At 36.8% G+C, this 14,126-nt stretch overlaps 3 protein-coding genes across 3 annotated transcripts; 2 read left to right on the forward strand and 1 right to left on the reverse strand.

Moving 5' to 3' along the window:
- Positions 1 to 575: 575 nt before the first annotated feature.
- On the forward strand, positions 576 to 2,182 carry LOC135128250 (uncharacterized). Its single transcript, XM_064055150.1, has 2 exons — positions 576 to 1,119; positions 1,184 to 2,182. The coding sequence occupies exon 2, from the start codon at positions 1,190 to 1,192 to the stop codon at positions 2,180 to 2,182; it is 993 nt and encodes a 330-aa protein (XP_063911220.1). The 5' UTR covers positions 576 to 1,119; positions 1,184 to 1,189.
- A 4,360-nt stretch (positions 2,183 to 6,542) lies between these two features.
- Positions 6,543 to 7,859, forward strand: LOC135128251 (uncharacterized protein F54H12.2-like). Its single transcript, XM_064055151.1, has one exon. It carries the CDS (start codon positions 6,543 to 6,545, stop codon positions 7,857 to 7,859), a length of 1,317 nt encoding a protein of 438 aa, XP_063911221.1.
- Positions 7,860 to 9,260: 1,401 nt separating this feature from the next.
- LOC135128252 (uncharacterized) lies at positions 9,261 to 14,094 on the reverse strand. The gene is made up of 5 exons (XM_064055152.1): positions 13,695 to 14,094; positions 13,328 to 13,609; positions 13,205 to 13,273; positions 13,001 to 13,137; positions 9,261 to 12,944 (listed from the first exon to the last, which is right to left on the reverse strand). Exons 1-5 carry the CDS (start codon positions 13,897 to 13,899, stop codon positions 9,261 to 9,263), a joined length of 4,377 nt encoding a protein of 1,458 aa, XP_063911222.1. The 5' UTR covers positions 13,900 to 14,094.
- Between the last annotated feature and the right edge of the window lie 32 nt (positions 14,095 to 14,126).

Genomic DNA, 14,126 nt, shown 5'->3' on the forward strand with positions numbered 1-14,126 from the left:
CGCCATTCATTTTTACTTTATAGAGTTTATCACAAAACAGAAATTGCAAAATCAAATTCTATAATTTTTTAAAAAAGCGTGATTTGTTTCAGGGGCGGAGAAAGTTCGTCGAAATAAACTTCGACCAATTTTTTATTATAATATTATACTTAATATTAATTGTTTATAACCAACACGTAGAATCAGTTATAAGGTAGGAGTAGATAGTGCCTAGGATTAGTGGGGTAATAAATCATGTTGACAGGTGACGTTATCTTGACAGCTGTCAATCAAGATAACGATCTTAATGGATTTTTGACGTGTGCTGTCAATCAAGATAATGATCTTAATGGATTTTGATTACTCATAATTTAATTTTTATTCGCGAACGTAATTAAATTAATTATATCATTATTAAATTTAATTAGATCACTATGAATTTGATATCGGAATTAAATAATTTAAATTTAAATATATATTTTTAATTGTGTATTGCGGGTTGCATGCATATGTACATAAAGACGATAATGTTTTAAGATTACGCAATTGAATCAATGATTAAAATACTAATTACACCATCATTAATTCATTCTGAATATAATACGATTTGATGTGGGTTAATATCTGAAGCGTTTTGATAATTCTTTGATCGATTGCATTATTAACTAAAAATTAGATCGTAATGACCATTAGCCCGTGCCAATAGCTCAATAATGATGACGCACTCTATGCAAGCGACTCATCATCTACAAGCAGAGACTTGTTTCTGCATGTATTTTCTTGTTATACCCATTCTCCGAAGTCATTAATCACTAGCCCCACGGCAACATCTCATTATGATGTTTGTCCATTAGCTTTTTGTTATTAAAGACATACCGACGACGCACTTTTTGCAGACGAGTCATCATCTACAAGCACAGACTTGTTTCTGCATGTATTTTCTTGTTGTACTCCCTCTCCGAAGTCGTTAACCACTGTATATAAATAGAAGAAGGGTGATGAATACACATTTTACTCTTAGTTGTTGTGTCGCTTCAGCTGGTGTTTCGTTTTGCAATTCTACCAAGTGTCAGTTGTGTCTGATTGTTTGTTATTATTATTAGTTGTTGCAGTGCTAGTGTCTGTGTAAATAATAATAAGGTAAGTTATAATAACTCTGTTTTATTTATTAAAGGTTAGTAATTTTTTTTGTTTGTTTGTGTAGATAAACATGTACGGATTTAAACGTTCTGGTGATATTCCCGAAGAGTTGTCACAAGTCATCAAAAGGAGAAAGAAAAACACCAGTGCAGGTGTGGATCTTCACGCACAAGAAGAACGTTCCTTGGTTAACGTCGAAGACGCTGTACATACCAAACACCAAAACATGATGAAGAGCAATCCTCCTCTGAAAATGGAAACATCTGAAATCAGTCTCCCATCTTCTCCCGAGCCACCGCGTGCAATGGAGGGTGAATCTATGATAACTGTTGATGAATGGAACAATGTCGAGCAGTCAATCGATGCAGCGGCGAAAGCTTTGGAGAAAGAGAAGCTACGAAGAAAAGTAACAAATGAAAAGTATCGATTGGTTGATGAAACAATTTTACCATTGACTAGATCCGGTAGCAAATTTATAAGTATCGGTATGCAACCATTCAAGGATTACGAACCAGTAATCAAGATGTACAATCCGAGCCTCACAGCTGCAGCCGTTTTTAATCATCAAGAATTTATCGAATTTCTGGAGAAGCTGGAGCTCACAGAGGACAAAATTCGTGATATTCCGAAAGATGTGATGCTGTTCGAAACAAGGAAGTATGACGTTATTCTAAAGAAGGGGATGGTATTGCAGTTCAAATCAACAAGTGAAGAAGATGTATATCAATCTCTTTTTCTACAACACGCTACGATTGGAACTCTGTTGGCTCTAAAAGAATATTTCTTGGGGCATTTGAGACAGCGTGCATTTAAACAGAAGTTACTACCTGATTACGACCAATTTGTAACAAACGTTGCTTTACATCTGATGGAACATGGAAATAGTGATTCTGATAAAGGAGTGGACAAGGCTATCATCACAATCATCCAGGACACCTATGAACATGATCCGATGTTATACGACATGTGGATGAAGACACCTTATACTATAAAATCTCACATAGAAAAGAAGTTAAGCTATTTCACTCTACATAATGATTTTAATTGCCCCTCTGTTGTGTAAAATAAATAAATAAATAAATAAATAAATAAATAAAATGAGCAATCTAGTTTTTCTTATTATTATTGTTATATCACTTGTGCACAAAAGGTGTATCTCTATATGAAGTTGTACGTCTCAGTGAAATTCGCATTTTACTCTTTAACCTGTTGGAGAGAACAACTCTTTTACCTGATACAGAAAACAAGTTAAAATGGATTATCAATTCAAAGCACCTTTCACAGCAATAATAGCTGGTCCAACAAGTTGTGGTAAATCTCACTTTGTTCACAGATTTTTAAAGCACTTAAATTATTTGTGTGATACCGTTTTCAAAAAAGTGATTTGGTGTTACGACGAATGGCAGCCATTATATCAAGAATCGCAACTTTTTATCGAGTATCATCAAGGAATACCGGATATGTCCACATTTGATGGATCCGAACCGGTGCTTATGATATTAGACGACCTAATGCGTGAGACGAATGCAAGCATTGTGGATATTTTTACAAAAGGTAGTCATCATCGTCAAATTAGTGTATTTTACATAACGCAAAATTTATTTCACCAAGGCAGAGGCCAAAGAGATATATCTCTTAACGCCAATTACATAATATATTTCAAGAACCCAAGAGATCGCGCTCAGATCACTTATTTGGCTAGACAGATATTTCCCGAAAACGTAAAATTTATACAAGAGGTTTATAAAGATGCAACATCGAAACCTCATACGTATTTACTAATTGACTTAAAGCAGGACACACCAGATGATTACCGCATTCGGACGAATATTTTACCTGACGAAGAACCAACTTTTGTCTATTTGCAAAAAACACATAAAAATAGCAAGTTGCGATAAAAAAAATCATTTGGCTGTGAGATGTCGCGCACGTTACACAATAACGCTCCGCTTTTAAAATTTCTTCACAAAACAAAACCTCAATATAGAAAAGCAGTTTTAGCGTGTGCAGACAAGGAGTTAATACATTGCATATGTGAGTGTGCGCACAATACTTTATTAGGGAAAGTTCCTTTATCGAAAACGCAGAAAGCTAAGTTAGGGAAATATAAAAAAACTTTGCGTCAACTGGTTAAGCGACGAATTTCCAGAGGGGAAAAGAAAAAATTGTTAGTACAAAAAGGCGGAGCATTCCTACCATTGCTACTTGCTCCAATTATCTCTGGAGTTTTGGGAGGACTTTTGAATAAATAAACAGATAGATACATTCGTTTAACAATGGAACACGCTAAGAAAATGGTATTGGTAGATCCGTCGTTACTGGAGAAAATGAGCCAATTTCAAAAAAACGCACCCGATCCGATATCGCGCTTCGATCAAGAAATGCAATTAATATTAAATAAAAGAAACGACGACCGTGAGAAGTGGTTGTTGTACAATCAAATTCTTCAAAAATATTTAAATGTATTGAATCACACTCGAAGGCCTGTCGAACTACCCATGATAGAAGATTCGGTAAAACAAAAGAAAGAAATAGTTGACTCTGATGACGGTTTCCAAAATATTGTATCAGTTTTACCTAAATCGTGTTCAAGTAAAGCTTTGCTCTTACTTCATAAGTTAAAAGACGGCGGAGTGACGTGGAGTGACAACGGCGTCGTCAGTTTTGAAGGACGCAGTATAGAAGATTCGAATATAATCGATCTAGTGTATGACCTTGTACGGAGTAGTAGATCAACAACGGAACCCAAAGGTTGGGAGGAATTTGTAAACGTGCTCAAACAAGTAAACGTTCCACGTGTTTTAATTGCAAATCAGAAGCGATTACAACAACTTAATAAGATTTTATCAAGAGAACAGAGGTTAGACGCTGAAGAGCCAACGTCGACAGAAGTGGTCCCAGATGTTAAAAAAAAAAATAGCCGCATATCAGATGCTGTAACACCCGTATCAAGTTCAATTGGGAATAATACAACGAAATCTAAGAATCGACGAAAGATTAAGTGGTCACCTTATACGCCATGAGTATACCGGATATGCTTAATAGACGGTATTATACAACAACGGACCCTATCAGTTTTTCCGGAATAAATAAAATTCGTAAAGCCACAAACTTGCCGCATCAACGCATTCAGGATTGGCTCGAAAAACAAGACGCATACACCTTACATAAGCAAATTCGTCGCAAGTTTAAGAGAAATAGGTATTTAGTGACGAATATCAATGACTTATTTCAGGCTGATTTGATTGACATGAGAAAATTAGCATCGTATAATGATGGTGTGAAGTATCTATTGACTGTCATTGACGTGTTCTCTAAGTTCGCTTATGTCATACCGTTATACAGTAAATCTGGTTCTGATGTAGCTGCAGCTTTTGAAGAAATTTTTACCGAACAAATCCCGGGCAATGTACAGACCGATAAAGGAAAAGAGTTTTTAGCTAAAAATGTTCAAAAACTGTTTAAGAAGAACGATATAAACTTTTACGTTGCGAAAAATCCCGACGTAAAGGCAGCCGTTATTGAACGTTTTAACAGAACATTAAAATCAAAAATGTACAAATACTTTACTCATGCAAATACTTTTAAATACATAGATGTTTTACAAAATTTTGTCGTTTCTTACAACAATACCTTTCACCAAACTATAAAAATGGCTCCTGTTGACGTAAATTCCGATAATATCTTGGAAGTTTATCACAATATTAAAAATTCCACGTCGACTGTTAGCAAAAGAAGTCGTACGAAGAAATATAAAATTGGTGATTACGTTAGAATCGGTAAATATAAGCATGCGTTTGAGAAAGGTTATGAGACAAATTGGAGTGGGGAGATTTTTAAAATTACGGATGTAATAAATCGAGACCCTGTAGTATATAAAATCAGTGATATTATGAACGAGCCTATAGAGGGTGTTTTCTATCATCCCGAACTTCAAAGAATAAAGTACAACCCGGACGACGTGTTTCAAGTTGACAAGGTTTTGAAAAAGCGTTATAAAAACGGTCGCTGTGAAGTATTCGTGCAGTGGAAAAATTACCCGAAAAAATTCAACAGCTGGATCCCGATTGAAACTCTAACGCAAATATGAATAATTCAGACGAGTTTTATCTTACGCTCTTGTCTAATAGTTCCCTGAACTATTTTCCAAAAAATACATCGGCCAATTTTTGTACGCAACTTCCAAAAACTATACATTTAGAAGGAGAGTGGTGTGTTGGTTTATCAGAAATACAGTTACCGTGTTCATTTTTCACTGTCAACGATGGTGAAAATGTTATATATTGTGAATATAAAATTATCATTAAAAAGAAATCAAACAAAGCTGTCTTGGCTGGTTATTTTAACGATGAGAGACTATCGGCCTGGATAGATAGTAACGTATCGCGAGGGTATACATTAGAAAAATTGTTATCAAAATTTGAAAATCTGAATAAACCAATTGAAATACACGCTCACTATAAGACTAAGATAGATGCGGGTAACTACGAGTCAGTAGAGGGAATCTTAAAGGCGCTAAATGAGGTTAATATTTTGCAAAAAGATTGTGTTGAATTTCGACTAAACAATGGTAGTAAACGTATACATGTAGCGAGCTCTAGCACTGAGATGACTTCTTTAAGGTTATCGTCGAAACTAAGTTTACAATTGGGGTTCGAGCCCGATGTTAACATTCTGAATAAAATCTCTACATACCCTAGTAATATATTATTGGGTTTACCATCGCAACTGTTTATATACAGTGATATTATAGAACCTCAACTGATTGGTGATGTTTTTGCAAAAGTTTTGCGGATTGTAGTAGTGGATAACAACAAGTATACGTATGGTACGCATCGAGTACAGTTCTTTTCGCAGCCTCATTATACTCCTGTGCTAAAAAGAGAATTTGAACATATCGAAATTGATATAAGGACAGCTACTGGAGAGCGCACGCCATTTCAGTTTGGGACTGTGTGCGTGAAACTTCATTTTAAAAGAATATTATAATGACCTGTCATTACCACGATTACTACATAGGTCAGGCCGGTTCAGGTGTAGGATCCATTTATAAAGGCGCTGTTTACCAAAAAGGTCGAGGTTTTGGTAGTTTTTTAAGAGGATTATTTCGAACAGTTTTCCCGTTAGTAAAAAGTGGTTTGAAAACTATTGGTAAAGAAGCACTTCGTTCTGGATCATACTTCATCAACGACGTTGTAAACAACGTACCACCGAAAGAGGCATTCAATTCACGTGTATCAGAGAGTGTGGGTAATTTGAAACGCAAAGCAGAAACAAAAATCGACGATCTCGTCGGTTCAGGTGTTACAAAAAGACGTCGCCGCAAACAATCACGTCAGATGCGTTTGCCAGTCCGCAGAGTAAAGAAGTCGTCGCGATCGTCAGATATTTTTGATTGATTAATTTTTTTAATATTACGAGCAATGGCTTTTCTACATCCGCGAAGTTGTGAGTGCATTAAAACAGAATTGGATTTATTTGCTTTACCTTCAACACAAACCAGTATCGAGAGTGGGCAATGGATCGAGTACAAAACATTGTCAAGTATTTCAGACGATGCACCTTTAGAATTTATGATCAGCAGCGGCGATGAATATATTGATTTATCCCAAACGTTGATATCGCTTACTGTGAAAATAACTAAAGAGGATGGTACAAATCTACCCGACGACATTAACATTGCGCCCGTAAATAATATTTTACACTCTATGTTTAGTCAAGTCGATGTTTACCTAAATCAAAAACTAATTTCGCCGCCTAACAATACATATGCGTATAAATGTTACTTAGAAACACTTCTAAATTACGGACCAGCAGCCAAAAAATCACATTTAACATGTGGATTATGGTACATCGATACACCAGGAGATATGGACACGGCCGATGGAACAAAAAATATCGGCTTTAAAGCTAGGAATCATTTCACAAAGAAAAGTCAGCAAATTGATTTAATTGGTCACTTAAATTGTGATATATTTAATCAAGAAAAATTTCTGATCAACGGTGTCGAGCTACGTGTAAAGTTTGTAAGGTCTCGGAACAGTTTTGCTTTGATTGGAGCTGATGGTACTACGGGTAAAGTGAATATTGTGGATGCAACACTGTTGGTAAGACGTAATAAAATAAATCCAACTGTCATGTTAGCTCATGCCAGAGCTTTGGAGATGACAACTGCCAAATACCCTATAACGAGAACCGAAATAAAAGTTTTAACAATACCGCAAGGGGTCCAAAGTAAAACACTTGACAACATTTACTTGGGGCAGTTACCTAAACGATGTACTGTAGCGTTCGTTTCCAATAGAGCTTTTAATGGGGACTTTACACTAAACCCCTTTAACTTTCAACATTTTGATATGAATTATTTATCGTTATGTGTTGACGGTCAGCAAATACCCAGCAAACCTTTACAACCCACCTTTAACGGACATAGCAAGAAATTTATCAACATGTATCATACGTTATTTTCTGGTACCGGAATTCATTTTATGAACGAGGGCAACGGACTTCGCAGAGAAGACTACCCCAACGGTTATTGTATCACTGTGTACGACCTAACACCCGATCTATCTGGAGCGTCACCATTACATTGGAATCTGATTAAAACCGGTAGCTTACGTTTAGAAGTACGATTTAATACTGCTTTAACGGAGACAATCAACTGTTTAGTGTACGGCGAGTTTGATAGCGTTATAGAAATTGACAAAAAGCGTAACATCATAATCGACTACGGAAGTTAAAATGTGCCGTCGAAGGACTGTATGGTTATTTGTTGTGTAGCTGTTGACCTGTTAGCATCGAAAAATGTGTGTGTTGTTTCTTGATTACCAAGGCTTCTTGATTGAAAGAAAGAGTTTCTTCATTAAAGAATTGGCAATTCTTGATTTTCGTAAATCAGAACCAGAACATTACCTGTTTAAACCACCCGAAGACATTTCAACTTTACCGCATAGTTATCAGAAGCAAGCAGATTGGGTAACAAAACACTGCCACGGTATTTCATGGTGTGCGGGTGGCGTCGCATATGAAGAAATACCTAATATTTTAACAAAATTGTCGGAGATAGATTGTTGTGTTTATGTAAAAGGATTAGAGAAAAAACGGTATATTTCTAAACTGTTACCGAAGAATGTTATCGTAAACATAGAGGACGAACTTGACTGTATACCAACGGTGAAAAAGTTACCCGAACCAAAAGTTTGTGACTATCATCGTGATTTAACCAACTTTAACTGTGCTGTACAAAACGTACAAACCCTAAAAGAAATATACAATGAATACTATGCAAATCAAGTCTTGTCTATCGAAGATACAGAAGTTGAAGAGGTGTCATGTTCTTGTTTCTGCTAGCAATACGCTTCCATTTTATGTTAGCAAACCATCATTCATCGTTGTGAACGAAGATCCCGACTTCATGCCAGGCAGTCACTGGGTGGGTATTTATATAGATAAATACGGATATTCATATTTTTTTGATTCGTTTGGACGGAATCCTAAGGGGACTATTTTAAATTTTATACTGAGGAATAGTCTTATGTACACTTACAACACTAAACAAATTCAACATCTGATGTCGGATGTTTGTGGAAAGTATTGTATATTGTTCCTTTTAAATTACGCCCTTGGTAATAATGTAGATCAATTTATAAATATGTTTAGCAGTAGTTACAAAAAAAACGATGTTATTTGTGCAAAACTTTTTAAACAGTATTTTAAATAAATTTTAGCCTTTCTCTAAAATTGTCTTTTATTTTATTCACACACCAAACACAAAGAAAACACGGGCTGCGTGAGGCGCGGCGAGGAGGGCGGGCGGCGGGCGGCGGGGCGCGGGCGCGGGCGGGGCGCGGACGGCGGGGCGCGGGCGCGGGCGCGGGCGCGGGCGGGGCGCGGACGGCGGGCGCGGGCGCGGTCGGGGCGCGGACGGCGGGGGGCGCGGACGGCGGCGAAAAAAAAAGTGTATGAATGAAAAACAATATTTATTTCACAATTTTTAGTAAATACATCATTTCGCAAATAACTACGTACAAATAAACATCCAAACTTACATTTAACGGTACAAAAAAAAAAAAGAAAAATGTATACACATATAATTAAAAAAACATTATTCCAGGGATGTACATATTATTATTGCTAAAATACTAAAGCGCTCCTTTGTACCCGTACGGGAGCGTATCGTACGAATTGCTTAACCTACGACGTTTAGTATAGTTTACTCTATACTTTTTTGTTGCGTCTTTCGTTAATATATTAAAAAATTTATCTTTAAAAATTTGTTTATCGATTACTTCGACCACGTTTGGAGCCTCTTTATCCAGAATCATCGATTTTAATACGTTAAAATTAACTTTTTGATTATTGGAGTAGTGTAGAGTTATACCCTTCACCTTACACACTGGCTCAATTATCCCTTTGTTAGCATTCAAGAATTCATAGGCGTAATTTTTAGGTCCGCCGCTCACAAATTCCGTAATGTAACTACCTGGACCATAATCAGCTAATTCGTCGGTTAGCTGGCCTAAAAAGTCGCCGGTATCAGGTACCCATTCGTCTGGTTTGGCAGTGAAGAAAACACTGTCAGTGTCGTAATATAATACTCGTCGTCCCAACTTTTCCAAAAAATGATAAAGAACTAATCGTGCCGAAGCAGTAGTATAACTAGCGATAGCTACATTAGTGGTGCTAGAAGCCAATATATCCTCCTCCACGCGCTCCCAATTTACTAGGAGTACTTCAGGGTTGATAACGGTTAAGTTATTGACGCAACGACCGGGTGATGCAAACATTTCGAACAGCTTGTAAGGCTGATCAATGATAGCAGTCTGCTGCAGATTTTGTCTCTGCCCGAATTTGCCCCAAAATGAATTGAGCATTAATTTGGCCAAGAAACGTAACCCTGGATTCTTGCATATTTTGTTTTTTTCTAATTTAACCCCCTCACGATCGTAATACTCGCGAATGTAGTTGTCTTTCTCGTGTTCTGTATTACACCATGTAGGCCACCCGCTACACTCTTGCTTTATTTTTAAAAACGTGTTTACGTACTCCGAAAACAACCCACCTGTTTTAGTTTCTGGGTCGTATTTTACGGTGTCGTATTCCCATATTTCAAAAATTTCGATAATTCTGTACTTTAACTCCAAAGCCTTACGCAACTCGTCTGCAACGAAAGTACCCGTAAACTGACGCTGTCCGTCGTTGTGCGGGCAATCTTGTTCATACAGGGTTTCAACACACGTTTTGCAAAGAGGAAAAGTTAATTTACCATTACATTTGTACGGCAGAACAGGGTGATACAACGAAACAGGTGGTAAAACAATACATTTAATAAAACCATGGACTTTGTTTAGATCGACTTTTACGCATTCTGGATGGCCGACATGAATGGCTGTAGGATGACCGACAGGGTACCGACCGTACTTGTTTACGTACGGGTACAACGAGCAAACATCGAAATACAGTATTCTCTCGCCTGGTTGACATTTGTAATATAACTGTGACGCGTTCGTACGACCACCGTAAAAACTGTCGCGCGGATTGAGGGGTGTGTTTTTTGAAAATAAATGATTATCTACAAACTGCTTTAGTTCCCGGTTTTCCGTTATTTGTTTACGAAAATCACACTCCCATATTACATTCAAATTATAGCCGTTATTTTTGATGCGTTCGTTTTTAAATATAGTTCGTTCATACCGCGTAACCATCAGCTCATTTCTGTCGGCCAATTCAGAATCAAAATCGGGAAAGCATCTAGGGCACCCATGCCAGAAGCATCCGGAAAATTCAAAAACGGTGTTTGTTTCGCTGCAAAATCCGTCGACCACGATATTTTCTCGCAAACGAACCTCTGGACCATTTCCAGCGTGCTTAATTCGGCATTGCAATGTATACTCTTGCCATAGTAACCAAGCTATCGCTATCTTACTATGCCGATCCCTACCTCTATAACCCCCTGTAGGTATAATACCTATTGTGTTGGGTTTTAAAAAGTTTCTCCTAAATACGAGATTACATGATGACGCAATAGTTATACACTCTAACAAAGGGTCTACATTACAGCTCTCCGTAAAACATTCGCGAAATTTCAAACACCCTCTCCTCAAAATATCAACATCGGATACACAATATTTTATTATCTCATTTTTCATGGTGAATACATAATTATCGGCAACTTGCCGACGATGCCAGTCCATGAAATCTCTGCGTTCGTTCTTTTTCATGACATCACAACCGTAATACTCGACTGATGGTATGTCTCCGGTGTAATTTTGATTCTCTAACGTGTTGAAATAATGAGGAAAATATCCTTTACCACCTTCTAATTTAAAAGTTTTAGGAAATGACGCCAGTGGTAGCTGAATAAAATTCAAACTGTCTATGAACCGTATCGAACCACCGCATGTTATCGATAATATTTTCATACCTTGCTTTATAACTTTTGGCTGCCAGCGTGATATATTCGAAAAAATGTGTTGTAGTATAAAAGCTCCGTCGAAATTTTTCATGTTGTGTGCAATGGCTGTCACAGCGAAAATCTTTGACATTTTGGCAATGTGTTCCATGAGCTGTGATACAGGCTCATTATTAAAAATGTATTGGCGTTGACCACATACACCACAATTTTCGCTCATATCATCGTTCGACAAGCACTTTTTACATATTTGCTGCGTTACACATAGATTTGGTTCATGCAGAAACAATTTTTCACCAATTTTTTTCTCTTGTCTCGTTTCAAAATCAAAAAAGATGAAAAGAAAATTATTATTTCTACCAAAATGTGCTTCATTGTTGTTACGCGTAACTTTGCAAGGGTGCATGTAGCAATCGTGCCTAATATCCTTATCCTCTTTGCATGTGTTACAAAATTTTTTTCCACACTTGTGAGTACTCTTTTTTTTGTTTTTTGGTGTAATCTCGGCGTGACAAGTACTACAACGCTTTATACGATCGCAAGTCTTGGCTTTTTTATGTTTATTTAAACAAATCTCCCCTTTAAAAACCCTGTTACACATATTACAACTTATTACATTTGGGTCGTCGTTACATGGAGGCGACGTTAGGCAACACGGGCATTTAAACGGACAATTTTTATGGCGTTCTTGCTGGGAATACTTCGTCAGACAATATTCGCAGAAAAATCGCGTTGCGAATGCACCAGTCAAACTTAAAATTACATTATAATGTTGATCTTCCAATAAAAGGTTAATCCTCGGCTTGTTGATATTATAATCCCCTTTAAAATATACCGACGTTCCGTCGCGTTTATTATAAACAACTATTATATAATCTTCTTTAAAGTAATTTTGAAACCGCTGAATTTCAGCGTGTCCGCCCCCATGTGTTATATCAACATTTACTCTTTGACAAAGTGCCTGAGCTAGATTTAGCAAATCTATTTTACCCTTTTTTGTTTTAAATTTCTGTAGCACCTTTCTATTGCAACCGTTAGCCGTATACTCAATAGCAACAATTAGAGACGCCGCTAGGCAAAAATTGTTCACATCCACAACAAAAATGCTGTTTTTTGCGATACAAAATTCTTTAAAATTCACGCACTTACCATCCAGTGCGGAAAATCCTCTACCTAGTGGCATATCAATCACATCTATGCGGATAGTCATCTTATCGTTAGCGAAAAAGCTAGCGTTGCTTTGAATGATAGCGCTAATGATGTCCATCACCACGTCCGCGCTCAGCTGTGATAGTCTTCGAAAAGAAATTCCGGCAGGTTTGTCTGGAAATTCTTCATTTTCGATGACCACTCCAATCATGCTGGTGGGTTGAAATCCACGGGTAATATAATCAAGTAACTCTTGAAACGCATTCTGAAACAAACGTAAATTTTAATATTTATTTATTTATTTTTTTTTGTATAAAATACCTTCAACCAATTTTGTGGTATCTCGTCATCGTTCACATCTTTAAACGAAAATTCCATCCGTCTTGCCGTTAGCCCAAATTTACGTATGAACGCCTCACACTCGCCTTTTTCATTGAAATATTTGTGATCTCCGTTTACTGCGAAATAATAATAGTTATTATTATTAATGATCACTTATTTATTAATGTTATTATATTCTATTACCTGTATCGCTTCTTTCCCCTGCACCTCTTTGAACATCTGATGTTTCACTTTCGTCACCTTCTGTAGCCCCTAAAACGTTCCGTATTATTAGCTGTTATGAATAAATGTTCATTTTCAACATACCTTTTGACCATGTCGATGTCGATACATTTACTACGCTAGCTTCTTCTTCATCGACATCAGTTGATTGCGTTTTGTATGAATTATTATTACTGGTGCTATTGTTCGAAAAAGTCGCATTCACGACAGCCTTATCGCTGGACCAACTAGCATCAGGTGAAGATTGATGGGCAGTAGCAATGCGAGATTCATGCTCTATAAATGAGCGAAATTGGTTTTCCAAGTTATTCTTCTGTTGAATCTCGACATTATTGATGCACCCGTCCTTCTCGGCTTCGAAAATTTCTGTTAAAAAATAATAATATTATTTAGAATTTTTTCTTAAATCAATTAATTAATTAATTTAGGATATCAGCTATTATCAACTTACCCAATTGTCTTATTCTTCCTAACAAAAGACCATATGACTTTCGATCGTTGTTGTCCAAAACCGCATCCTTATATATAATTCGATTATTTATATGATCCCGCACAGTTCGCAGAATTTTCAAATTTTCAAAAAAACCACTCGCGAACATCGTAAATATTTGAACAATCTGCAGGGTTTGCAAAAATTCTTCAAATCCTGTATTCATTTTGCGTTGACACAATCACAACTATCACAAATTAACGTTCACTATCACAAACCGTAGCGGCAGACACAATTTTGTCAAAACTAAAAAAATATAATTCTACAATAGGCAAACAAGGTAATATATAGAAAAAACCAATGAGGGTGGGGTAAAAAAAGTGGTAGGAATCAGATAAACCCTATTGGCATTTATCGAGAGCTAAATGGTACATGCGCCGTTTACCCATGACT

This window comes from Zophobas morio, unplaced genomic scaffold, assembly GCF_036711695.1.
Source record: "Zophobas morio isolate AGI-343-1 ecotype UQ-CSIRO unplaced genomic scaffold, CSIRO_AGI_Zmor_V1 ptg000012l, whole genome shotgun sequence".
In the NCBI taxonomy this organism is placed as follows: Eukaryota; Metazoa; Arthropoda; class Insecta; order Coleoptera; family Tenebrionidae; genus Zophobas; species Zophobas morio.

Bases quoted from the DNA above. Each gene is read 5' to 3' on its own strand.
- LOC135128250 (XM_064055150.1), top strand. From the start codon at position 1,190: ATGTACGGATTTAAACGTTCTGGTGATATTCCCGAAGAGTTGTCACAA.
- LOC135128251 (XM_064055151.1), top strand. From the start codon at position 6,543: ATGGCTTTTCTACATCCGCGAAGTTGTGAGTGCATTAAAACAGAATTG.
- LOC135128252 (XM_064055152.1), bottom strand. From the start codon at position 13,899: ATGAATACAGGATTTGAAGAATTTTTGCAAACCCTGCAGATTGTTCAA. The intron at 13,138-13,204 runs GTAATAGAATAT...ATTATTTCGCAG, and splicing joins AGGGGAAAGAAGCGATACAG to TAAACGGAGATCACAAATAT. The intron at 12,945-13,000 runs GTATTTTATACA...CGTTTGTTTCAG, and splicing joins TACCACAAAATTGGTTGAAG to AATGCGTTTCAAGAGTTACT.